The sequence below is a fragment of the Periplaneta americana genome, chromosome 7, assembly GCF_040183065.1.
Source record: "Periplaneta americana isolate PAMFEO1 chromosome 7, P.americana_PAMFEO1_priV1, whole genome shotgun sequence".
NCBI lineage: Eukaryota > Metazoa > Arthropoda > Insecta > Blattodea > Blattidae > Periplaneta > Periplaneta americana.
Window position 1 is genome coordinate 60,474,527 of NC_091123.1, and position 27,985 is coordinate 60,502,511.

Here is a 27,985-nt window from a genome sequence, read left to right on the forward strand (position 1 = left end):
GAGACTAAGAGGAAGGCAGAAAAGACAAAGATTGGAGAATGGGTTTGCAGTGAAAGACCTGCCCTTGTGCAGAAAACTATGAATTAACAAATGAATGAATGGTGATTAATTAATAACAATGTTTAATCATTCTATTTTACAAGCATTAGGCTATGTATCTAGTGATGATGATGATGATGATGATGATTATTATTATTATTATTATTATTATTATTATTATTATTATTATTATTATTCCTTTTCTCTTGTAATTCAAATTCATATCGTCACGAAAACCAATACTTGCATAAAAACAAACTATGGATAGTGTTTGTCAAAATAAACTTACGAAATAGAGAAAGATAAATATGATAATAAAACTGCATTCATTATGAAAACTGGTTTATATGGTCATGTGATCATTTTGATCATAAAATATGTTGTTTATAACTATACACTTATTCATCCTTAGGTTACTTGGAACACATTCCGAGAGCATGAGTCACACATCGCCCCTTACTCCTGCCGAACTACTCATTGCCTTGCACAATATTGATCCCACTAAGTGCGAGTTGAAGACTGTCATCAAAGGTAACGTTGACATTTTGTACTTTGAAATTACAACAGAATAACTAATTAATTTATAAGTACAGTAAATCCCCGACAAGACGCTGTTCAATGGACCGGGTGTAAACCGTGTATTAGGCGGGTATACTAATTTTGACTTACAGTACCTATTAGCATTTTTATTTATTGAAATACATGATTCATGAAAGGTAATATAGTATTACTCCATTATGTAATTATTGTACTGTAAGTCAAAGACATTTACAATATGTACTGTCCTTAATTCTTTCGGAAAAAAGTCATTTATAGTTGTTTGCCGTGTGCGTGTTCTCAAAGTCCTCATGTTTACCACACTTCAGGTTCCTGCGATTATATCCTCCCGATGACATCGCAACTGTAGTGATTGAGTCGCGATTTTTTATTATCATTCTTAATATCGATGATGGGATTCCTAATGAATCAGAGAGTTGTTTCTGAGTACGAGTACTGTTCTCATCGTACTTTCGTAAGATTTCCAATTTTTCCGACACAGAAAGCGCTTTTGTTTAACACTCATTGTAATCACATTCACAGACACTTCTATACACTAAAGGACAACAAACTGCCCAGCAAAAATTTCCAGAATTTTATTACGGCTGAGTGAGGAATGCTGTTAGAGAGAGAAGGTTAGCAAGAGGGAGAGGTATTGTAACTGTATGTAGGCTTTAACCGTGCAGGTAAGGAGTCGAATAACAGAACGTAACAAGAGGGTGGGCTATACTAAGGTATGAAGTATGAAGGTTTAAATGTGCAGGTAAAGGGTCGAATACCAATACTTTTCAGGTTAATGGCACCAGTGAGTTCAATGACCAAGATGTTTCTTGCTGTTATAGTACATTACTGGAAATTACATCGAAAATATTTCACAAAAATAGCGTATTATGCAGGACTTGAGCGCAACAAACAGGGTATTTTATAAAGGCGTTATATATGGCATGTGCAGGGACCGGACAAAAAAAGTGTATTACACGGGATAGCGTATCGAGGTTTTACTGTATATCTATTAAATTCAGAAAAATTTGTTTCAGCGCTGGGAATCTGGATAAAAGTGTTGATAATTTGATCTTCTTTACGACAAGAAAAGTAAACTGATAAAACAATTTGTATTGGTCATGTTATCTATCATACCATCCCTTTATTCTTTGTTGCAGCCACGTCAATGTGTTTTGCTGAGAAACAGGCGTATACACAGGAAGTCTTGGCTGTTGTGATGCAGCACTTAATGGAACTGAATCCACTGCCAACATTACTGATGCGCACAGTAATCCAGTCTTTGTCTCTCTACCCACGTCTCATAGGATTTGTAATGAACATTCTACAAAGATTAATAATGAAGCAGGTAACTTATTTTAAATATTGAGTTAATTTAATAACATAAAATTTACTCTGTCACACGTTAAAAGTGTTAAAATTGTTAAAAAGGTATTTTACCTTCGACAGACGGCCCGTTTCGACGCTATTTGTCGTCGTCTTCAGTGTCTCTTGAACCACTGCTGATTTTGGCTCTGCAATGTGCAGTTGTCGATGGTAGGGGTGGGGATGTGTTGCTCCTATGGTGGGGGTTGGTTGTCTGTATGCTATGACGTACTATGACGTCAAACAATGTGTGCGTATTGAACTGTAGTTGCGTATTAAGTATATATTGTTAATTTAATGTTCCTATTAGGAACAATACAGTGTACAGCATAACTTCACTTCTAAATCCATACAATTTTCTGTTTAATGTCCTCAGCACCTTGAGGGGTGTGATTTTTTGGTGATTATTTTACCCTGATTTCGGTGATTAAAATGGTTTAATTTCGTAAAAAAAAAAGTAATTTCGTGCATATTTCACACCCCGAAGAAACTTAAAAATGATAAAGTATTTTTTTTTAATTATTATTGAAGCAATCCTTTTGAAAGTAACAGAAAATTGTTTATATCATTAATTAAATTCATAATTCAATTTCATTTGGCAGTGAGAGGGTGATGGCACTGCCTTCTTGATCTCACAAATGCAGTTGTTGCGGGAAAGAGAAATAACTGCTTGTGCTGCTCCCGAGAAATAGACCCTAGAACTATACATACATTGTTTCCAGATGTCACATGCATGTAATGCTGAACGATGAAATATGTAGAAATATTCATGTATATTTTATAACGAAAATTTTCACGTTTTATGTGGAAGAAAGAGCCATTTTTTGTGAGAATTCGCCATAAAACCTGTTTCTTTGTTGAAAATATCGTGATTATGAAGTAATTTAGTGGATTTCTATCAATTTTGCGAAAATTCGCGGATATGTTTCACTTAATTTTGAACTTTCATTAATGGATTTGCATTTTCAGTGCATAAAATTATGTTTTTAATGCATTTCGCGTATATCGTTAAATTTTTTTATGAACAACCAGTATCATATAATTTTCGAAAAAAAAAAAAGCCTGATATGGGTGGTGTGAAACACCCAATATATACGGTAATATATGCTTTAACATTTGTGGTCATATCACGTGTTTAGATCTTTTGAATATATCAGAAGTCTATTGGTTATTGTTGTAGATGGCTTATGTTCATGTAACTAATTTAGATTTTATTCTAATGTTTATGATATTGGTGATAAAGTAGTGATAAATCATGGTATATAAATTTCCAATCTAGCATATTTGCCTTAGTGACTAAGGAAAATCTTGTAAAACCCTAATCATATTGGCCAGGCATAGGGTTTGAACTCAGATTCCCAAATGCAAGTCTCAGCTGCTTTGCTCGGTCAGTACAATTTTGTAATACTTAAAAAACAACATTTTCTTTCATCCGGTTGTTACCTAGAAGGAAGTAGTCTAAGATTGGGGCTACCATCTAAACTCCTGGAAATAGAAGTAGAAATGTTTCTGTTTAAGATATTTTGATTATCCCACAAGAGACAAGGACACCAGGGCCCTATTAATGTTAAGAAAACAAATATTGACATTATGTGGAAAAGAACTGATAAGAAGATAAATGAGAGAATGAATGAATTCACGTATCTTACATATAAACTGTCTGTCTTTGGAGAAACTGTGAAACTTAGCAGATACAGTAGAACAGTGGGTATTATCAAAAATATTTACGGTTATAAGATTTGTAAAAAAGATTAAGATGAAGATAATGACTATTATTATACTGCTAAGAATTGATTTATGAATATGTTTATCCATTTGCTGGCTTGAAGTTTGAAATAATGACAATCTCTTTCTTCTGGCTTGTTGAATTGTGCGTTTGTTGAAATTTATGTTGTAGGTTTGGAAACAAAAGAAAGTATGGGAAGGATTCATTAAGTGTTGTCAGCGAACAAAACCTCAGAGTTTTCAGGTGTTACTGCAGCTTCCACCTGCACAATTGAGTGACGTACTCACCACGTCACCAGATTTACAGCAACCACTTGTATCCCATGTCATGGCCTTCACAGAAAATCAGGTTTGTTTCATTATATATATTCATTTATAAAATATGTTCGTATGATATTACTAAATGGGCTGATTAAATGCCATATTTATGCGATTATAATACACACATTTTTTGACAAACTGTCATCTTGAAAACTGGAGTGCATATTATATTCGATGGCTATTATATTTGCATGCAAATATTCAGACTCTAATTTAAATTAACACTTTATTTATGCTGTGAGATATTGTGAGAAACTACTGATGGAAATGGCTTTTCAGATTCATGTTTTCTTGTCATTTGTGTACTTTTCATTTGTAATTTCATTTCCATTTTTGACAATATTTATTAATACAAATATATTATTATTATTATTATTATTATTATTATTATTATCATTATTATCATCATTATCATTATCATTATCATTATCATTATCATTATTATTATTATTATTATTAACACGAAAGCCTGCAGTGGCAGTAGTGGAATTCATGTTCGCCAAAGCTGTTGGAGATTTTGTCTGATTTTTTGGGCTCATTTCAAAGTAGGAGATGATAGGCAATAACACTGTGTAAGAGATTTTAACTTTTTCTTTTGTGCTGGGCATGTGATACATGTTTTCTATATAATTTGAACCTCCTGAATACGAATATGACAATAAACATTAGTTGTTGGTTACGGTTTTTGAGAAATTTTCGAATTTATATCTATTCAAAATACTGCTTTATATAATGACAGTAAGGTTAAATATTCACTGTTCAGAAGATTACAGCTTTCTTTTCCTGCATTTTCTTTTATGGTGGACATCAGGTGAATCACGAGATAAAGTTTAACAGTAGACTGCTACCATATTGGTACTCCACTGTCCATGGTATCTTTTTTCCATAGTTGAAATTTCTTGATGAAAGCGCTCACCATGTTCATCACTGAAATCGTCACAATTGTCGGGGAAAAAGTCAAGATGGAAGTGAATTTTCAGGCACATGTTACAACCCATAGTTTCATATGCCAACAATAAATTTTTCACTATTTTTTCATAGTTCTCACTTCTACGGTTACCCAGAAAATTTAATACAAGCTCCTTGAATGCTATCCAGGCGGCTTTCTCTTTTCCTTCCAACAAAGATTCGAAGTGATTGTCTTTCATTATTTCTTTAATTTGTTGTCCATTGAAAACTCCCTCTTTTATTTTCGAGTCACTAATAGCAGGAAATTTTTTCTGGATATGTTTAAATGCTTTAGTTTTATAATTCATCCCTTTAACAAAATTCTTTATTAACCCTAATGTAATGTGTGAAGGGAGTAAAATTAATTTACTTTGAGGTACAAGGGGTTGATGTATAATATTTTTCTTCCCTGGCTCTAGTGACTGTTGTTTTATTTTATAATGCTTATCTCAAGCGCAACAGTCCCGTTCACACAGAAAGCAGCAAAATTTTGTGTAGCCTAATTGCATTCCAAGAAGCAATGCTACAACCTTCAAATCCGCACATATAAACTATTCGTAATTTGAATATTATCATTAAAGCACACTTTAAAGAACTACACGTCTTACACAGAATACTAACACCACAGAAATCTCCTGGTAAACTGAAGCAATTTCATATAACGAATCTGTTTCTCCCCCTCCAAATGGAACCGAAAAGGGCAATAAAACAATTTCCGCTTCTAGAAGTCGTTTTGACAAGGTGGTCTATTGCAAAATATAAACTACAGTAATGTCATTAAAGCTCACAATGAAAGAAATGCACATCTCAAGTAAAAACAGGTAAACTCAAGCGAATTCATACTGCGAATCTGTTTCCTTCCCTCCAAATAGATTCATAAAAGGGCAATAAAATAATTTCCGTTTCTACCAGTGCTTCTAACATGGTGACCTACTTATACTAATATTGTTTTCATATAATGGGTTGTCACATTTGTAAAACAAAGTAGTTACACACGAAATACGGTGATTTTTTAAATAGGATGCATATAAAGTGAATTATATTGTGCATCTCGAAAACCCGAACTGATGGAACATTTTGATTGTTATTTTTTAATTCAGGAAGTCGAAATTAGTAAGAATTTGTTAGTTTTATGACTGGTGTAAAATGGCTGTTGACCAGTGTAACATAGCAGAGTCATGGTTCATATGAACAAGAACTACTTCCTTTTCTTTGTTTCCCTTCTTTAAAATTTGATATCTATGTTTACATATGTATATTAATTTTTTTTTTTTGAGGATATACTGAGTCCGTAAGGGCTACCTTCAATAGGGGGCAGTTCACTATTATTATTATTTTTATAAATTGTAATATTGTACCTAAAAAGATCAGATACCTTACAGTATTATAAATGTATTTTAGAAACAAGAATTCTTTTCCTTTACATCAAAATTTGATCAACATTCCAGCCCACACTCTTCTTATGTCTTAAGACTCAGATATCAGTACCATCTGCAAGGATTTTGTATGGTGCTTATTTACGAAACATTCAGCATTAGAATGCCTTGTTGTTAATCTTGTGGGGAAAAATGATCTGGTGCAATAGTTTCCCTTTATTTTCTGTACTAGTAATAAGGTGCTTCTAAATTATGGAGGAATAGAGAAAACCTATCTAAACATGGATAACCAATGCTATTTTTTCTGCACCCCTCTACCTTCAGATAGATCTTTCGCCCAAGCAGAAAGGTGTCCATGCAAGCAAAGGATATAACAGTGTTGGAATAATTATTTCCACTTTCAGTTTAGTAAGTGTTCTTTCTTAGCTTCTTCTTTGTGTGTGAATATACTATGCACTAATATTTATGTTTTATTATATGATTACAGCGTGCCCATATTCCTCAGTCCATAATGGATGTTCTGCTGGGAAACAGACGGCCACATATGGACGAATATGATGTGAAAATGGAGGCTGTAAGTATTATCTAAAGGCTGGTCCACAATAAACCAGGAACGAGAATGGAAACGACAATGCATATCGATGTGTATGTCAATAACAATATGTACAAGCCAGCCAACATAAACACAAGTTAACCAACTTCAAATTTATGTCCCAAAATATTTAAGAATTCAATTCACATAGTAATTTGTCACATATACACATGCAGCCTATATAGATAATGATTGTACTGAAACGATGGATGAAGAACTTCTGTCAAGGTTTCCATGCTATAAAATATACGACGACCAAGTAGCTTTATGACAACAGAAAGAATCTAATAGGCTGTGATCAGAAACTAGAACAGCAAAGAACGTTCCTGTTCCCGGGCTTTGGCAAGCTTCTCATTAATTGTGAATACTCACATTTAAATATACTATTTTAATCATTTTTCCATTCTCATTGTAGTTGTTTCCTTTCCCAGTTTATTGTGGACCAGGCCTACCCTGTAAGGGACCCTTAGTCTCAATTTCTGTTCACAGTCTTCTCACACTGTACCTAGGTAATCATTATGGTGCCTACGCTTGTTTTATCTACTCTCATTTACCAACTATTGTCGTCAAAATCATATATTTTGATCATATATTTTCACATTCCTGCTGAATGACTAAGTTAGTTAACCAAAACCATTCTCCTTTCTCTTAAATTTTCTAATGAGGACATTAACAAAATTTGTCTAATGGTATTGAGAGATTTATTATCCATTTTACACAATCACTTGTATAACACTACGTAATATTTTTTTTTTACTTCATTTCATTACTCTTCATTGTACATTCATCTCATGTTTCTCCGAAATCATACTTTATTTTTGTATTGATCATTGTTCTGTATTCTCTCAGCAAATCATATTGTATTTTATTTTTAATTTAATCTCTGGTTTGTATTCTGGATCCTAGTGATCAGCTGTAGATGTCGGCCAGATGTCCCAAATTGTGGAATTTGTTGGTACATTGAAATGTACCCAAGATGTTAGGTAAAATACAGAGAGAGAGATTCCACAAGCAGTGTAATTCTCAAAACTATTTAGTTAGTGTGAGATTATTATGCTCTTATGCTTTATTTTTATTTGGTCCCTTCGTTTTTACTCTCTCTTAAATTAAGGGAAAATATTATGATGCAAAAGATCGATATCGAGATTTTCTCGGAAAAACGATACAGAGTCATAAGAAATTCGTACTAGTGAAAGACGCCTAGGTGATTTTTTAGGAGACTGTTTCAGTTAATGACCAGTATCATGTAATGTTTCTTTTGTGAGAACCCTACATTGTCTGTTTTGTTTCTTAGGCTGAACACTTCCCGTTGACCTGAAATTTATTATGAAGATTATGGATTTTTGTACAGTAGTGGCAAAAAAACCGGACCGACAGAATAATCAAAGTCCCCGAAATGAGCCACTGCGCATGTCACGCCCGCATTCACAAGATAGCGAGTAATCTATTGAAATTGTTGTAATTTCGACTGCTGACGTAGCACATTTCGAAAGCCATTAGAAAATAAGCTGGTAAAATTCATGTTCTGGGAATAATAAGTTAATTAAGTAGTAAAATATCGCTGCAATCGAAAAGTATTTGGAATAAATTTGAATAAGGAACAAAAAAAAAAAAGTCTCTTCCCAGGCAGGATTCGAACCACGAGAGTCTTAGTTACCAGTCTGTCGTGCTGTCACTGTGAACAAGGCTCTGAAATCAGCTACAAGGGTCGGTCTGGTTCCCCCCCCCCCCCCCCTACTGTACATGATGGAATTTTTACACTTGGGAATCTTGTTAAATCGTCTTCGTACTTGGCTGGCAGATTGGGTTAACACATATGAATCATAAATACACGTTGTTCAGTTGAAAACATTTGATTAGCCATTATATAGTTTATAGTTATTCACACTTTCACTTTAAATGCACAACAAAATACTGTATAATACACTGTATGTACCATGTCACTTGGTCACTTGCCAGTCACTTAGAGACTGATTCACTAACCTTGACACGAGCCAGGACGAATATGTGCATGCTTGCATTATCATTATGGATGCTTGTGTGGTTTATCACTGCAATTCTATACCATCCATTCTCTGCCACGAGTGTGTCAGCAGCGCACAGTGAAAACCCCGGCACTCTAATCCAGACCTCACCTGATCTGTCTGTACTTAAACCATTCAGTGTATAAATGAAGTCAAGTATTTTTCTTGGGATTATAAATAGTGTTCTTTCTATGTGAAAACCAGAAAACTAAACTTGATCTTATTTGAGTGCATGTTAAGTGCTCTTATATACAGTATGTCATTTAATAGTTCAAAAACCTACTAAATGAATAAGAAACATAATTCTTAGCATGACTTCTATTGAAAAGGTAGTGAAATTAATAGGGTCGTATTGCAGACTTACAGAAAAAAAACTACTTTTCCCTCAGTGAGAGGGCTCCAGGAGAAATTTGCCAACCATATCCAATCCCATGTCAAAATTCACCCCTTCTATCTGTTACCCTTTCCTGTCATCTATTATTTATCAGAGGTATTATTCTATTTCTTAGTCTCAGCTAACAGTCAGTTTATCAGTATTAAGATAAATATCTTGATTGTCATTGTTACATGAAAATCAGTCACTCCTGTCCAGACCTCATCTGATCTGTCTGTACTTAAACCATACAATGTATAAATGAAATCAAGTATTTTCCTTGGGATTATAAACAGTGTTCTTTCTATGTGAAAGCCAGAAAACTGGACTTGATCTTACTTGAGTGCATATTAAGTGGTCTTATTTATGTACAGTATGTCTTAATAGTTCAAAAACCTACTAAATAAATAAGAACCATAATTCTTAGCATGACTTCTATTGAAAGGGTAGTGAAATTGATAGGGCCATATTGCAGACTTACAGAAAAAAAAAAAACAGTACTTTTCCCTCAATAAGAGAGCTACAGGAGAAATTTGCCAACCATTTCCAATCCCACGTCAAAATTCACTCCTTCTGTTCGTTACCCTTTCCTGTCATCTATTATTTATCAGAGGTATTATTTTATTTCTTAGTCTCAGCTAGCAATCAGTTGATCAGTATTAAGATAATTGTCTTGATTGTCATGTTACATGAAAATCATTTAATTAAGAGCAACAGCAAATTAATTAGGAATGTGTAAAAACTGTATTAAATTGCATTTGGAATACGTACATGCTTTGCTTTATATGTGTTTAACTTTGATGTATCATTGCAGGTTTCTCCAACGGAACTGACGATAGATATCAAAGAGGAATCTGAAGAGCTTCGTTCTGAGCCAGCACCTCCTGGCATGGACTGAGATGGAGCAATAATCTCAGAAGTTGGTAAAAATAGTTTTACAAATGATTTAGTAGTTCTTTACCTAAAAAAAAGAAAAAGGTAGAAAGGAATTATACAGGGGTAAAGTAAACATACACCAAAAATTTTACAGATGAGTTCATGTTCCTAAAAAAAAATTCTGCATTATATCACGGATAAATAATTCAATTTCGAGAATGAAACTACAGTTGTGTGTTAGAATGAATGTTTCATTTCTGTTTTCATTTACAAATGAAGAGTATGGGTCTATGATAAGAGAATGGCATACAATATGTACAGTATTCTCTTCATATGAAACAACATTCCTAAATCTCAACACATTTTTCACACAAGGAGTATCGTATGTGTCTGTTATCACTTTAATATTGTAGAACTCGTGATTACAAACGAAACGAGTGGTTGCACAAGACTTTAGCTGTTCTCAGTGCTGAGATATTGATAGAGACTGTGTGACACTGCCAAATTTATATGCAATTTCAGCATCCTCATGCCCATAGCGAGGAGAGGTGGTGTCATTGGTCAGTCACACAAGTTACATTGGGTCATGGCCTAACTACTAATAATATTAGTATTCGACTGTAGTTCATAGTATTGTTACAGTAAACATTTGAAATTGTGTCATTTTTTGTTTCACCATGGAACCCTGAACGGGTACTCATACTCAATATGGGGAAAGATGTAGTCTACATAAAAAATGTCCTAATACAGTAAAACCTAAATAAGACTCGTCCGCTTATTATGCTATCCCATGTAATACACTCTTTTTGTCTGATCCCTGCACGTTTCATATAAAATGCCTTTATAAAATACCCCATTTATTGCGCTCAAGTACTGCATAATACGCTATTTTTGTGGAATATTTTCGATGAATTTTCAGCAATGTACTGGAACAGCAATGAAACATTTTGGACGTTGAACTCACTGGTGCCATTAATCTAAAAATACTGGTATTCGACCCTTTACCTGCGCACTTAAACCTTCATACTATACAATACCCCACCCTCTTGTTACGCTCTCTTATTCGATCCTTTACCTGTGTGCTTAAAGCCTACATACAGTTACAATACCTCACCCTCTTGCTAACCCTCTCTCTCAAACAGCATTCCTCACTCGGGCATAATAAAATTCTGGAAATTTTTGCTGGTCAGTTTGTTGTCCTTTAGTGTATTGAAGTGTCTGTGAGTGTGATTACAATGTTAAACCAAAAGCGCTTTCTGTTTCGGAAAAATTGGAAATCTTAAGAAAGTACAATGAAAACAATACTATTAATCAGAATCAATTCTCTGATTCATTAAGAACCCCATCATCGACATTAAGGACAATAATAAAAAATCGCCACTCAATCACTGCAGCTGTGATGTCGGGAGGATGTAAGAGCAGGAAAGTGAAGTGTGGTAAACATGAGGACTTGGAGAACACACACACGGCAAACAACTATAAATGACTTTTTCTTCAAAAGAATTAAGTACAGTACATATTGTATTATAATGTCTTTGACATACAGTACAGTAATTACATAATAGAGTAATACTGTATTACCTTTCATGAATCATGTATTTCAATAAATAAAAATGCTAATAGATACTGTAGACTATATAAGTCAAAATTAATATACCCCCTAATATGCGGTTTACATGTGGTCCCTTAAACAGTGTCTTATCGGGGTTTCACTGTATAGTTTCTCGTAATCACAGTAATTTGTCTGCAATTATCTATAATTTACGAGTCCAACATTTGAAGTCAACATGTTTAGAAAAACTAACAATAATTGAAGACTTAACTTTTGGAAAGTTTATTAGAATTTCTTGTTAAGGAATATGATTTCTATCACCTGTGACATTTTCATAGGCCTACCTATACCATTTAGACTCTGTATTAGAGGTCTGCATGGGCTCATGTTGAAATTTACTATGCTTGTCACGTCCGGGCTGGGATCAGGCCTCAAAAAAGCGCAAATCATATTTTTCCGCAAAATATATACTGATCAAAAATAATACGAAGGTTTCAATGCATACACAATTAGATGTCTATCCGACACCCATCCGGAACAGTAGACTACCGGTATCATGATTTATTGTATAGTTCAACTTCATATTTTGTAACAGCATTTGTCTCATGTCTACTCTGTCATAGATAAGCATTGGTATTTGTTTTACGTAGGAGACTGGTATAGTACTTTTTCTCATGATCCTACTGGAGTGATATCTCTCGTAGCTGTTCCTGACCCCTGTGGCTCCTGGTCTCTGCTTTATCTGCTAATCTTCGGATTTCGAGTCAGGCTCGGGTAATGATATCAAGCTAATCTTGGGTTTTGGGTCGAGTTCAGGCCTGGTTCAAATCGGGCTGGACCTTAGAATTTCGTACCGAGTAGACCTCTACGTATTCTGTATAATACACATTGAAAAAATGTTTTTCTGAGTAAGATCTTTCATATTGTCTTTGAGAAGCCTGAGATACACAGTTGGCACAGAATTATCATTTATACAGAGTGATTCAAAACCTCTGCAACAAACTCTGAGGGGTGATATATCTAACAATAGGAACCCTTTCTGTTAAACAACCTATGTCTTTTGATGCTTCGTTTCGAAGTGACCGTTGAAAATGTTTTTGCGCAGGCATATGTTAATGTATACGAATGTGTGCACCCCTGTTTGTTTGTTTGTTTGTTTGTTGAGATGTTTGTAAGAGACGAGAAGGGTTGTTGTTGTTTGTTTATATTTAATATTAAATACCTTTCCCTTTCAGTTCAGTCTAATCATCAATTGAGAATGGATATCTACACTTTTCCCGAGTTAGCCGACATGGCCACCGGCATGGCTCAGTCAGTTAAGGCACTTGCCTGCCGATCTGAAGTTGCGTTTGGGCGCGGGTTCGATACCTGCTTGGGCTGATTACCTAGTTGAGTTTTTACCGAGGTTCTCCCCAACCGTAAGGTGAATGCCAGGTAATCTATGGCGAATCCTCGGCCTCATCTCGCCAAATACCATCTCGCTATCACCAATCTCATCGACGCTAAATAACCTAGTAGTTGATACAGCATCATTAAATAACAAACTTAAAACTTAGCCGACATGGTAATGTGTTATGGGGAGGCTCGCGGAAACAGAAGAAGAGCTCTCCGCATGTATTAACAACAGTTTCAAAACAGAAATCACCCTCACCACACAATGTTTGCCAGACTTTATCAGCGCCTTCGAGACGATGGGTCTCTTCGTCCCCGGCGCATTGGTGGAAGACCGCGTAGACAGCCATTCTCAATTGATGATTACACTGAACTGAAAGGAAAAGGTATTGAACATTAAATGTAAACAAAGAACAACAACCCTTCTCGTCTCTTACAAACATCTCAACAAACAGGGGTGCACACATTTGCATATGTTGACGTACGCCCACTCAAAAATATTTTTAACGATAACTTCGAAACAGCGAGTCAAAAGACATAGGTTGCTTAACAAAAAGGGTTCCCTATTGTTAGATCTATCACCCTTCAAAGTTTGTCGCAGAGGTTTTGAATCACCCTGTAAATGTGAAAGCCTTGTCATCTTCATTCTGTGTTATTTGTCTCATCCAAGAACGTTCCTGGTGTAAGCAAAGGGATATAGAATTCATCTGTAACTGCTCCATATGATTTGTTAAAAGAAATATGCACTTGATATTGATTTATATAAGTTTATGCAATATTTACTGGTTACTTCGAAGTTGTATTTTGTCTCATCCCTATTGAAATTTCTTACTTCGTGTATAATTCACAGTACAATGTATATTCTCTTATTTATAAGAAAAGTAATGCTGATTTTTCCCTTTCAGAATTGCAGCATCTAGACACAGTTTGAAGAAGACAACCAGTTGTTGATATTCGTGGCACTGAATCTATTTCCTTACAGATGTTGCCATTAAAACAAATGTAAATAATATGAAAACAAGTTATCGAAAATTGTCTGTAGAAATCGACCATTGTTGTACATTATAGTGCCATGAAGATGCAATGGCAACAAGATGTGAGGATCGGCAATAAATACTGCTGTCACACAAGTTACATTCCTTACTTCTGCTCTGCGCTGGGACCGCAGTTTTCCTTCCCCTCGCCCCGTACTGTGCTACAAGCCCACCAAAGCCTGAGTTCCGCTTCCCCGCACCTTCCTTCTCGCCAGATGCGCGCATAACTCCCTGACGCGACCAGAATATTCCAGACGGATGCCACAATATGTATTTCTGAATGTGTTAAAAAGATAAAGGGATAAAAATTTATTTTCTGGGAAATCCAAGTGCAAAGATGGTAGGGACTTTTCCATTCATAATATGATTAGGATTCGTACCTTAAAAGAACTGTAATTAAACACCTTCCATCCTGTGTATTATTCTTTCGTAAGTACTGCTCCTCTCTTATGCTTGTCCTGTGTTGTGATGACCTTGTGCCATGTTGAACACACGAACAGGGCTCCCACTAAATGTAAATGTGTATATTCAGCTGCAGGAATCAAGACGAAAACTTCAGGATACACAGTAGCAATGCGAGTTATAGCCAATCAGCTTCATTCAGATAAGTTACTTTCTTGCATTCAAATGTTCTCTTTATGTCAGTTTTAAAATCTACCTCTGAGTATTTAGATACAATTTGTGTGAGGTTTGTATTGCTGTTCAATTTACTAATTTTATTGTTCTACTCCATTTCCTAAACTGCAAGGCAAGAAGCTTTGTGTACTTCATCAACAAAGAGAAATAGTATGCATCATGTTCCCATACTTCCTGTCGGAAGTGCAGATGATTTCCCACTTGCTGTAACAAAGAGTGTTGAAGGATGTCAGGAGTGGATGGCCAAAGCTTTTCAGGTTGGACTGCAAACTGTGTCAGTAGTAATATTAGTAACAGTAGCAGTAAAAATAATAACAATACTACTAGTAGCAGGAAACTCATTTTATGTGAAGATAAGTTTAGTAATACCACAACCATCTCTCGACTATGCACTAGTTTCTACCTTCATTTTTGGGTTTCATTGTAGTGTTTATTCATGGTTCATGGTACTCATTGATCAAAGGTGGTGGTGGTGGTGGTGGTGTTCAAAATTACTCTTGAATGAGGAAATGGATATTGGTATTAAAGAAAACATATTTCTTACACTCCCAACAGTAAAAGTTTTCTACCCTAATTGAACCACAGTAGACTTTGTTATCAGTAGATGGAAGTTAAAAATGACAATATATCTGAGCACAGAGAGGGTTTGGAATTTAACGGGTTACATCAGCTGCTTGTCTATGTGGATGATGTGAATATGTTAGGAGAAAATCCACTAACGATTAGGGAAAACACGGGAATTTCACTTGAAGCAAGTAAAGAGATAGGTTTGGAAGTAAATCCCGAAAAGACGAAGTATATGATTATGTCTCATGACCAGAATATTGTATGAAATGGAAATATTATCGTCGTCTTTCTCACAAATATTAGGCCGAGTAGCCTGAAATGGAAATATAAAAATTGGAAATTTATCCTTTGAAGAGGTGGAAAAACTCAAATACCTGGGAGCAACAGTAACAAATATAAATGATACTCAGAAGGAAATTAAACACAGAATAAATATGGGAAATGCCTGTTATTATTCGGTTGAGAACCTTTTATCATTCAGTCTGCTGTCAAAAAATCTGAAAGTTAGAATTTATAAAACAGTTATATTACCGGTTGTTCTTTATGGTTGTGAAACTTGGATTCTCACTTTGAGAGAGGAACATAGGTTAAGGATGTTTGAGAATAAGGTGCTTAGGAAAATATTTGGGGCTAAGAAGGATGAAGTTACAGGAGAATGGAGAAAGTTACACAACACAGAACTGTACGCATTGTATTCTTCACCTGACATAATTAGGAACATTAAATCCAGATGTTTGAGATGGGCAGGGCATGTAGCACATATGGGCAAATCCAGAAATGTATATAGTGTGTTAGTTGGGAGGCCGGAGGGAAAAAAACCTTTGGTGAGGCCGAGACGTAGATGGGAAGATAATATTAAAATGGATTTGAAGGAGGTGGGATATGATGATAAGAGACTGGATTGATCTTGCTCAGGATAGGGACCGATGGCGGGCTTATGTGAGGGTGGCAATGAACCTCCGAGATCCTTAAAAGCCTGTAAGTAAGTATATCTGAGCAGATGTGGTGTACTTCAGAATCGTTTTAAGGCCATGTTCATAATACTCTGAAATCTAAAAGAGGAGGACTGGGTCATAAAGACTGGAGAATGGATCCAATGAAGCTCGCTTGATGATTTGTAACCGTTAGGTTCAGACAGTTCAACTGAACTTGCATTTGAAAAGCGAACACCACTCATTAAATCTGCCCAGTGGAAGCTGTGGCCAATTATATTGAAATGGCGCGAACTTCATGAATTGAATAGCAAACTAAATTCGCGCCATTCACTACTATTGGCTACTACTTTTAAACTTAGCATCAATATTTATACCATGGTAGGGGTATTGCTTTTTTGTTTATAACTGTAGTTAGTTGGAATACTTACTTTCAGTACATAAAAATTTGTTCTCTAGTTATCAGCATTCTGCTGAATACATTAAGAAGATTGATTGATTGTAATAGTTCGAGTTTTCCAACCAAATGATCTGGCAGATGATTTTAAATTGTAAAATTAGCTTTTACAATAGAACAGCTGAAGAATAATGTCCAAAATAAAATTCAATTTTTGACGAAGAAAAGTTCATGAAGAAATGTAAAAGTGCATGCAAGTTCTGTGAAAATAGTTCCTGCTCTTCTACAAGTAAATTGCCAGGTAAATACCATTTCTCATAAGAATTTTTTTCAGAGTTTAAGGAAGACACATTTGGCAGAAGGAACCACCAATCTGGAAGATTTTAATACTGGCTCAAACATGTAACTTTGTTTTTCCATATCCCATGTATATTTTGGATTTGCTTTATCTTTGCAGTATTATTGGATTTTTTAAAAAATTGACATTTAACTGCATCTATCTGCAGAAGACACTGTAGCCCAGAAGTATTGGAGAGCGCGAATGCCACTTCTTCATTGCTAGATGCAAGGCATTGAAACAGCAACAACAACATTTAATGCATATTCTCAGTTCCAATATTGTGTGGGTTGGATTACTTCTGCAAACTGATGTTTCAATTATTCTTAGTTAGTCTATTTTGTGGATCTTGGAACAGAATTTGTTTGAAAAAGAATTCTGGTTTTTCAACTACAATAGGCCTAATGTTTCAGCATCAGGGATTTATCACATGACACCTGAGATGATTACTTAGGTTATTGGTCCATTATGCTTGGCTAGGCAAAAAATAAAATTCCAAGTCTTGGACAGTGCTGAGGTTGTAACATCAAATAATTCATGTGCTAATGAAATCAGTGTTTAATACTAAATATCTATAAATATAATTATATAAAATATGAGTAATCATGAGCAATTTTGTGACTTTCTTTGTACCTCTGAGCAATTTTGTGACTTTCTTTGTACCTCTGTAATGTCTGTAGCCTGACCTTGACTAATCTCTGATCATAGCATTAACTTAGAGTGTAAAGTATTCGTATCAAAATTAACTTATTAATTATGTAAAGAAAAATGTATACTCGTATGTATCTTACGCTCTGCTATCATCAGACAACAAATACAGATCATCTTTTGTTTAATCAGAGGAAACAAAAGTTTTTCATTATAAAACAGATGAATAACAGTGACCTTTGGTTTCCCATATCTAGCCTGAAAATGACAGCAAATTTAGCAGCTGTTCGTTCCATTCCCGGCAGATCTCTCGACGGTACCCGGTGCAGACATGGCTGCCCGGAGATTGAAACTTTACACACATCTTGAGATTCTGTGAACAGGGATTGCTCTTGAACTCTAGACATCATCTTGTAAGATCTAAAATTGCTGCCGCATTAAGAAATAAGGGCTGGATAGTAGAAGAAGAAATCTCCTGTCTAGCTGAAAATGGGTCAACGAGACGAGTAGATATTTTAGCGTACAATGCTGACACTAAACAGGGCATCATTGTGGACCCCACGATACATTTTGAAGTAGAATGTCATCAGTCAACCGAGGTCCACCTTGAGAAGAAGTCGATCTATGAGCCTACAGTCAACTATTTCAAGCTGAAATATGCCTTAATTCACGTTGAGGTATTCGGCTTGCTCATAGGTGCTCGAAGGACTATACCAGCTTTTTTCAAAGAATTTCGACGGCAGTTTGCTCTGCCAACATCTCTGAGGGATGACATTGTGATAATTGGTTAAAAAAATCCTGCCAAATCCTAATTAATCACATGGTGCCACATTAATAGCAATTGTAATTTTTCATGCCCTTTTCTTTGTTTCCCTTCTTTAAAATTTAATATCTATGTGTACATATGTATATTAATTTTTTTTGAGGATATACTGAATCTGTAAGGGCTACCCTCAATGGGGGGCAGTTTAGTATTATTATTATTATTATTATTATTATTATTATTTTCGATGCTTGCAATATTTACGAAAGACTGTTTTGAAGGGAACAGGAATGCCCAATTTTGTATAATATAAGCAGAAGGAAAACACAAGGAAAATAAAATTCTGAAAAATATTTTCAAGGGGAAATTATTTGAGAACAGAAATTGCACGAATAAATATGATACTACAGTGTTAAAATTCCTGGATGTATACCTTTATTTGACTTACTTATTGTATATTTAAACATATTTAGGATATTCTTACATAGTATACAAATTACATTTCACATTGGATATTTTTAGTATATGCACAGTTCTGAGGAAAGCTGATTTTTGTATATCTGTGCTACTTCGTTTTCTTCTCATAATCTTGAGTCGGATGTTCATGTGCATTGCATATTATGTTATCAAATATTCATATTTTAAGACCTCCTTCAGTTTCTTTCCTTATTATTATTGGTGTGGTATGGATTATGGGTGGAGTGTGAGAGGAGTCCATATGTACTTTCGCCACTGGTATAGGATCTTTGTGCTACCTCCAAATTTTGAAGTGGGTGAGAGAAATGGTGGGCATATTTTGCTTGCATTCATTTACATGTCATAAATCTACAATACGGAACCTTCCCTCGGCCCCAATTTTACTTAGCTTCTGAAGTAAGTCATTCTAAAGGCCCGCTCCCACTTAGCGGAATCTAAACTACTTCTGCTGCTCACATCTAGTGGAAACAAATCGAACCGAACTGATGCACGTTGAAGTTTAAAATGGATTGCATAATCGCTTTAACAGTTATCTGAAGAGGCAGAAAAATTTTTAACTAGAGATACACATGGAGAATTTTCCACTTGATTTGACTATCTTCTGAGAGATGAAAGAAAATTCTGTTCTTTTGTGCTTTGGATTGTACTGTATCTATTTACATTTCATGGAAATGATAAATTTGACATGGTGTTTTGTAAGAGTTTACTTCTCTTCTTAAGACGGTGAGCACCTTCATTACCAGACAAACCATCCTTTTATTAAGTTTCATCAGATGGTTATCAGTTATTTTTATACTTTTGGTATAACCGTTTTAATGTAGGCATCATATTTTTATGTCATGGTGGTACATCACCTACACACAACTTCCAAATGTTTAGAGGACCACAGCTGCCATTGGTTAGCGGGTTCATATGACTTAGCCAGGAGGATTGTCAGACAACTCCACCAACCATATCCCCTCTTCACCACTTAGGGGATACTTATGCATGCCATGACAGGTCAGTATGCTGAAATAGCATTTTCATTTATGATGGAACAATTATACCACTGTGACTTGGTCCCCAGAGTGTCGTTTGTTGAAAAGATTGCACCATGGGAAGGTAAAGATGGGTTTTGAGTAGAAGTGGTTATGAAATGCATTTCACTACCTTCCATCCAAATGGTTATGTCGCATCTTGGTTTCCTCCACCATTTTCTGCTGGTCCCTCTGTAAAGGCTTGTGGCAGGATGTCTTACTAAAATAACTTAAAGAAAAGGGCTCTGTTAAATAAGTCACGTGATTTCCCCCATTTTGATAACCCTGTGACATAACCACTCAGACGGACAGTACTCCTTGCAACCCATTCTTTTATAGATTCTTGGCAAGTAGTTTCTCATAAATGTCTGTAGATGGCAGGAGTAGGATGGTGCACAGATCTTCTATCAGGAAGGATTCTCGAGTTAATATATTTTATATGTGTGAATGGCGTAAATTTCGAAACCCTTAGTGCTGTTTTTAGGTACGTGGATTTAACATTCTCCCATGCTGTTACATCTTTTTTCTTCAAGTGCTTCCACACCACATGTATTTTGTAGGTCAAGATCGGCATGATTTTTGCTCGGAAATCTTCATTGCTGTTTCCAGTGAGAACACCTATAGGTCCATTATATCACTCATAGCTCGAATGGATGTGTGAGAGTGCCTTCTCTTTAACATGGTGTCCGAAGTCATTCTGGTAGTTTGGGAAAGCTATTTATTATGGGACTATAATTATAAGTAAAGAGCTGAAAACCTACTTAAGTGCAATAGACTTCCATTGAGTATAATTACAGCTTCTCTCACGAATCATGTTCTTGTGAAAAAATACTTGAAAAGTATGGGTCTGCTTGAAGGAAACCTGGATTGCAGATTCTGCAAAGTGGAGACAAACAGCCCATCGTATCATTTGCAAGGCTCTTAAGGCTTGTCTCCACTATTAAACATTTAACAACAACATGTTAAATTGTTTACCATTAACATCCCAACATGTTAATCCTAATTTCATTTAACCCTTTGTCCACACTGTTCAACATGTTAAACTTGACTTTCTTTGCGTAGTCCACCATAAACAGTCTATGAGATTTTAATGTAGATAGTGTCTTATTTTCAAACCTTGGACAATGGACTCAGATGATGATTTGGCTTTTGTAATTGCCTCTATTGCTTGTTACAAGGTCTTGAAAAGGAAGAAAATGAGAATATGGGTGCGACAGTATCTTAGTAAAAGACACTATGCAGAAGACATTCTAAACGAGCTTAAAGTTGAAGATCGATTTGGATTCAAAAACTTGCTGAGAATGTTAGAACACGATTTTAATATAGTGCTGCAAAAATACTTACTGTTACATCAAAGAAAGGCACAATTTAAGAGCAGCCATTTCATCTCAGTTAAAAAAATTACACCGCGATTGATTATGACATGATAGATGTTAAAGGAGCAGGTAATATCGAATAATTATTCTTTCCAAAGTTTTACGAACGTTAACAGACATCACCAAATACGACCATTACTGACTACTGATGTCAACATAGCATTAACGTTTAGCTTACAACGAGAGTGCGAAAACTCTCTATTGTATTCTCAAGAACAGTTAAATAATAATTCCAGTTCAAAACAGTCGGCCTTCTTTGTTTTGTCTCTGTTTTCTTTTGCAGACATTCCAGAAACAAGGCCTTTCCATCAGTGCATTAATTTTATTCTAACGTATTTTCTTTCGTCCACTCCATTACTTCGAACAACTTACAGCCAATACCAAGGACCAATGACAGTATAAAAATGATCAAGATACGCGCCACAAAATGGGAAGTTAGTTGTTGCTATGGAAACTGTATGAACTTTGCCGAACTGTACCGATGCTGCACGAGCAAATGAATTGACTTGACATGTTTTCCATTGCTGCTGGAAAACACGCCAACATGTTAAAAGTGTTAACTTCAACATACTCAGTCAACATGTTAAGTCAATTGAGACTTGAAATGTCCATATACATGTTAAATTCAACATGTTATATTATTGTTAAATGTTTAATAGCGGAGACGAGCCTTTACAAAAGACATAGCTTTGTGTAATTTAGTTTAGTACCAGAGGATCTTGACAAAGCTCCATTAATAGGACAGTATTCCTTAATTAAGAATACCGGGTTAATGAGAGTGTATTAATAAATAACTCAGGTAAGCACAGTAAGCCAAGAGCTGCCATGCGTCTGGAGCTTAATGCAGATGGGCCTGTAATGAAAAAAAAAACCCATTCTAAGGATTTTTTATTGCCTTTAGCCAGATATCTCAGGCTCAATAATTACAAACATGGTAACCATTAGACCACCAAGAAAACGTACTATTCTCCTGTTTCTTATAGTGCTATGATGGGATGGAAACAATGTATTCCGATAAAAAAAAAATCATCTACATGCTTTAGAAGAAAAAATTGTAAAGAAAATATTTATTTACACCATTGTATGTGTGATACATTTAAGAAAATGCTATATCACATAATACCATCACAAACAAAATTTGCTTTTTATCTGGATTCATAAATGTGAATTTCATCCATTTAGAATGGGTATATTTTACAAAACTTCATAGCTCAGTACGAAAATGAAAATATCTCCGAGAACCAAGATAGAACAATTACTGAAATGAAATAGGACATTGAGACAGTGAATCTAAATGTAGTTTTGTGAGTCATTTATTTGTGCATACTATACACTTATGTAAAGATTAGGAATATAATTATGTGTCAATATAAAAATAATAAGTATATGAATACTGCAAAATATTACAAACCAATTTAAAATGTATCTTTTCCTTACTGTCTAACAGTAATAGTATGAGTATGTACAATATTTACACACACACACACGTAACTCAAAGTCAGTTACACTTAAACTCTCTGTTTACATTCCATACATTAACATGATTATCTATACAGCAACAACTTAAAAGTTCGTTTCTTTTCCTTGAAAATAAAGATATAAAACTAAAGGTGTTCAATTTTTATTAAAGTTTTTCATAATGGACATAATAACACAGGACGGCTTGTTTACAAAGCAAACTAGAGTAAATGGGTTTCTATCCATAGTAATAATCTATAACCTTACAGGCTCCCCTCTTATTTTGTACTTTGTTTGTAGGTTTGCTCCTAGATTATACAGACATCAAAATTACAATACCTACATAATTATTTTCCATTTAGGGGAATATGTTTTGAATAATAAAGTGAAGAAATTATTTGAAGTGAAAATACTTAAAAAGCTCGCAATTGTATTTTAAAATGTGATGTCTATGCTTGCACTTTTCATCTTAATATAATGCTGGAGGCCTAAACTTCAAATTGTAGGACCATAGATTAATATACAGATGTGGCAGGAAAACAGGCGATTTTTAAATAACCAGTTTTTCTGTATATTATAGGTGTAGGTAAAGTGATATTCGCATCCTCTTACCAAACTCTCGCCATTTACTAGTCATGGAGCAGTGAACTGATGAACGGCACGCTTCTACTATGAAAGAATAATAATACAGTGAATTCATTCCCTCTAACAAATGGATAACTAAGCCCGATGGAATGACAAACGGTGAATGGAAGGAGGCTATCAAGATGACTGCCAATGTAGGTGCTGTAAGAGCCATACCTGGTAGGTCTCAGGACAACCACTGCAAGCGATATCTCAGTGAGATAGAAACCCTTGGACATATCCTGGGAGCCTGTCCTTATGGCGAAACGTTGCATATACATAGGCACCATACAATTAGAACTAAATTGGTCGATGCCCTTAGAAAACTAAAATACACCATCTATGAAGAAGTCCACGGAACTGCCGACAATGGCAGTAACAGACGGATTTGACATAATCGCCATTAGCGAATCCCTGTCTCAGGATATAACTGACCCTACCATCAGGTTTGAAACATATAAAGGACAGCCTGCAGACGTACACGAGGAGAAACGAGCAATCTACATTCCAACCATCCCGTATTATAAAGATAAATACCAACTTCACAATATTAGTGTCACGGGATTGAAGTTTGGAGCAAGAGGAATGATACCTAACTTCTCTTTCAATTCTGTAAGACCCTTGGACTGCACAAATCTTTTCTAAATGAACTGGCCCTCCTCATAATTAGAGAGTCAGTCAAACTCTTGTGGAACCATCTATGGACTCTAATTCAGTGTACTGAAAAAACTGACGCACCATTGTCATTTTTCTTTTTCTTATTAGCTTTCATTGCTTCTTTACTTGTTTGTAACCTTTTTTATTCTGTAAACTGCCATTGTTTGTTTGCTTGTGTACTTATTTATCTTTTTTCTTACTCTGTTATCTTTCATCATCTATTTGTTCTTATTTTGTATGCTTTGTCTAATGGCGGCCTCTAATTTGAGGAAGCTCTGGTAAATAAATAGAAATATAATTACAGGTCGCTAAATGCATAAAATGATCACCATCTTGTCACCTCATTAAAACATGAGTTCAGCATTTTGAAGAAATTGGTTTGACTGAAAATCCAATGAAAGGACACAGGTTGTCCCCATGTATCTAAAAGCATTCATAGAGCTAAAGCTGCTTTTACCAGGAGTCTCAGGCAGTAAGTTTTTATTTTGAAAATATGTGTAAACTAATATTGAATTTTTGTCTTTACATGATGCAAATTTTGCACAAAGTGAAACCACATTAGCTACAGCTTGGCAGGAATTTTTGTGGAAAAATTGAGAGTTTTTAACAGTTGATGGAATGTTCATTGATCATCTCAGTAAGTCAGAGTAAAAGCATTGTCAACTGAATGACTTTGTTAACAGTTGTTATTACTGGGTCTCCATAAAATGCCTATGAATTCCAACAGTAGACTAAAGTTACTGTTTTGTGTGCAGTTATCTGTTGACATAGATCAGTTTTTCTTTTTAAGGACAATGACCGAAGAACTGTGACATCAACTAGAAATACGAGTATAGTTAGGATTTACCTCTTTCATCAAGTGAAAGATGGTGTGGCACATATGAAATTCCTAAATGTCCTATGGCAGCTGTCCTGGCCAGTAAGAACTTCAGGTTTATAGGAATGTAATTTTTCTGTGGATCTAAGGAAAGTTTACGGTCATCATCTATGGAAGATTAAACTCAAGATGAGAATTCGCGACAAAATTATTGCTGTACATTCACTGTAAGGGAGATGTGAGGCATGTCTGTAGAGTGGCAGAGAGATCATCTAGAAGACATAAACGGCAGAGTATCTACTTTTCATCATTTTCAATGTAATCTGCTTATGAAACGTATTTGTGTAATCACAATTTAATAATCGCCTGTTTTTATATCACATTCTGAATTAGAATACATACAATGCTCTTTTAGACACGTTGGATTTCTTGATGAAATGCTGCTTATAATCTATTTCCTGTTCCTTTACTTCATGCTTCTGATTCCACTTCTGTTTCATCATCACTAGCAAGAACATCTTCAGGCAATCCAAGTGATCGTATAGCCTCTTCACTAACAGGACACATAAGAAATGACCAAATAGGCATTATTCTGTACCTGCCAATACATTCAAACACCCATTCATGTCCGATTGGAAGTACTCCATAGCGCTCCCACCATTCTGAAACAAGATTATAAAATAAATGTAAAATATTTAGTTTATAAGCCATATAATGTATAAGTAAGTATAATGTATAACTCTAATAATTCTTCACAGAGAAGAGGTTAGGATTGGACAGGAATACAGTCCATTTTGCCATTGTATTCTTAAGATCAAAAGATCACAATCGGCAGTCTGATACCAATGCTAGGCGCAAAATAAAAAAAAAGCATGCATATGCATATGGTAGAACCTCTTTTTAACGAATCTCTGAGGGATTTACTCCCCTCCCCCTTAAATAGGGATTTTCCTTAATAGAGGGTTTACATAAAATGGGAAGAAAAAGCTAAAATAACTAGTACTGTGTGTTATATACCAAACATGTTGTTGTTGTTGTTGTTGTTGTTATCTAATGCCGGGCTTTGGCAACGAAGCCATTAGTGTTCTTGCTCTCCAATATTTCTCTGTGGTGGATCCATCAGGTAGAACTTCACAGGTTATGAGATGATCTTCAGTTAATTAGCATAAGTGTAACCGTTTTTTAAGTGGACACCAATTTTTTGTTTGTAATGGTGGTTACATTACCCACTCACGTAAACCCCCAGTATGACTGGAGGGCCACACCTGTCGTTGGTTAATGGGTCCATCGGACCTGGCCGGGAGGAGTTTTAGAGTCCACCGACCTTTCTCACAAGCACCACTTGTGGAACATTTCTATGCCGTGGCAGGCCAGCGTAAGAGATGAAATAGCATTTCCTCTATTTCTGATGGTGTGGTTATACCGCCAATACTCGGTCCCCAGAGCCTCATCTGTAAAAGCAGGTTGCACCACGAGCAGGTTGAGGTTGGGTTTTGGATAGGAAAGGTTATGGAATGCACTTCACTGTCCCTTGCAACCTATATACCAAACATTATAATTATTTAATTAGGTCTTACTTATGGCTTTTAAGGAACCCAGAGGTTCATTGCAACCTCACAGTACAGTATTCTTATGGTAATTTGACTGGGACTTAACAGATTATTCCTTAAAAACAGAAATGTCAAATCGGGGTTTTACTGTATATTTTGTCTCTGCATCATAATCCACAGTTAATTCCCGATTTACCACGAAAATCGTCTGTAGCTGCATTTAGTTTGGCAACAGGCCATGAATGGCCAAACACCTGCATAGAATTGGAATATATCAGTCCCCTAACTGCCCATTGTGCAACTCAAACCAAGAAATGGATTCGGAACATCACAAAATCTGTGCTTCAGTGGCTGATCATGATAATATCTTTGAAAAATATTGGAGTGCAAGAGGTCAAATAACTGGCATTAGAAAACAACAACATATTTTGTCCAATGACACAAAATAAACTCACCTTTACACTCTTCCATCCTTTCTGCATTAATCTGAATAACAATCATACAGTGTTTTCCTTTGGACGAAAACTTGTCAGGACTACTTACTACTGATGCTCCACATTCTTGTAATATTCCCTACAACCAAAAATGTAATGAGTTAAATAAGAGGAAACAGAATAATTATTGAATAAACGTATTTTTCCAAGAGTAGCTTCCATTTGAAAATAATAATCATAACACAAATGTTTATTTTCATTTGTTTGGTATGCTGTGTCTTTTGGCAATCCTTACTGAATGGCAGCTACTCTTGTGGGATTTATATATATTATAATCATCACTATACAAAATTCTAAAAGAAGCACACAAATATATGTCCCACCAAAATTAACAGTATTCTGTCACACAAAGTCATAACAGACCCAGAATTTAGACTAGTGATATAATCATATTCTCACTCATAAGGAAATCAAAAGAATTTCAACAAAAGATGTGCACCCACATGCAGATACAATAATACCAATTTTTGGTTTTTTCTATAGTTATAAATTTGTAATGTCAAAACTTTTCCACTGACTGTCATATCATGAAGACTCACTCAGATATGTGTTAGACTCCAAGAATTCCCACAGTTACTAGCTGTGTATAATGTTAAACTCCTGGAAAGATGATATTTATAATGCATTAGTTCTCTGTTACTTTTTTCATTGTTGACTTCCTTCTTGGCATATGTGTCTAGTTATTAACTGGATTACTATCAAGACAGATATGTGGGCTGTGAATCTCAAACCTACCCATAGATGAGCTCGAATTTTCACAATTTTAGATACCACAAAATAATGTTGGGAGGTGACTGCAGTGCTATTAGGAATGTGTGTGTATATCCAATGCCTATCCACTTCACTTGCGTGATTATTGTTGTTGGTTGGAGCTTGATTTCACACCATATAAAGTGTCGGGGCAGATTTTCTTTGTATATTCTCATCATTCCAGAATTTTCTCATATATACTGCATAATCATAATTTTTTGGGCATATTCTTTCGCACATTTCTTCTTATTGTGTTAGTAATGAACCCAAGCATTGCGTATATGTGACACACAGATTTTCAGTTTTCTCAGCTGAGCAGCCATGCTTTCCAC

The 27,985-nt window shown here is 35.3% G+C and overlaps 2 protein-coding genes across 4 annotated transcripts in view; one reads left to right on the plus strand and one right to left on the minus strand.

Moving 5' to 3' along the window:
• Nucleotides 1-14,250, plus strand: part of Sym (symplekin scaffold protein) — a 55,660-nt gene extending 41,410 nt beyond the window's left edge. For 2 of the 3 annotated variants that reach the window (XM_069830804.1, XM_069830807.1), the window contains exons 17-22: nucleotides 452-570; nucleotides 1,737-1,924; nucleotides 3,839-4,015; nucleotides 6,799-6,885; nucleotides 10,115-10,219; nucleotides 14,026-14,250. In XM_069830804.1, the coding sequence (XP_069686905.1) occupies nucleotides 452-570; nucleotides 1,737-1,924; nucleotides 3,839-4,015; nucleotides 6,799-6,885; nucleotides 10,115-10,198 (655 nt within the window). In that variant the 3' untranslated portion in view covers nucleotides 10,199-10,219; nucleotides 14,026-14,250. Of the gene's footprint in view, nucleotides 1-451; nucleotides 571-1,736; nucleotides 1,925-3,838; nucleotides 4,016-6,798; nucleotides 6,886-10,114; nucleotides 10,224-14,025 lie in introns of all 3 variants that reach the window. The other variant, XM_069830805.1, reaches the window with a different exon arrangement.
• A 7,917-nt stretch (nucleotides 14,251-22,167) lies between these two features.
• Nucleotides 22,168-27,985, minus strand: part of LOC138703154 (breast cancer type 1 susceptibility protein homolog) — a 37,725-nt gene continuing 31,907 nt past the window's right edge. The window contains exons 7-8 of the mRNA XM_069830808.1: nucleotides 26,865-26,982; nucleotides 22,168-25,521 (exon numbers count right to left, since the gene is read on the minus strand). Coding sequence (XP_069686909.1) covers nucleotides 25,331-25,521; nucleotides 26,865-26,982 — 309 coding nt within the window. The 3' untranslated portion in view covers nucleotides 22,168-25,330. The remainder of the gene's footprint in view (nucleotides 25,522-26,864; nucleotides 26,983-27,985) is intronic.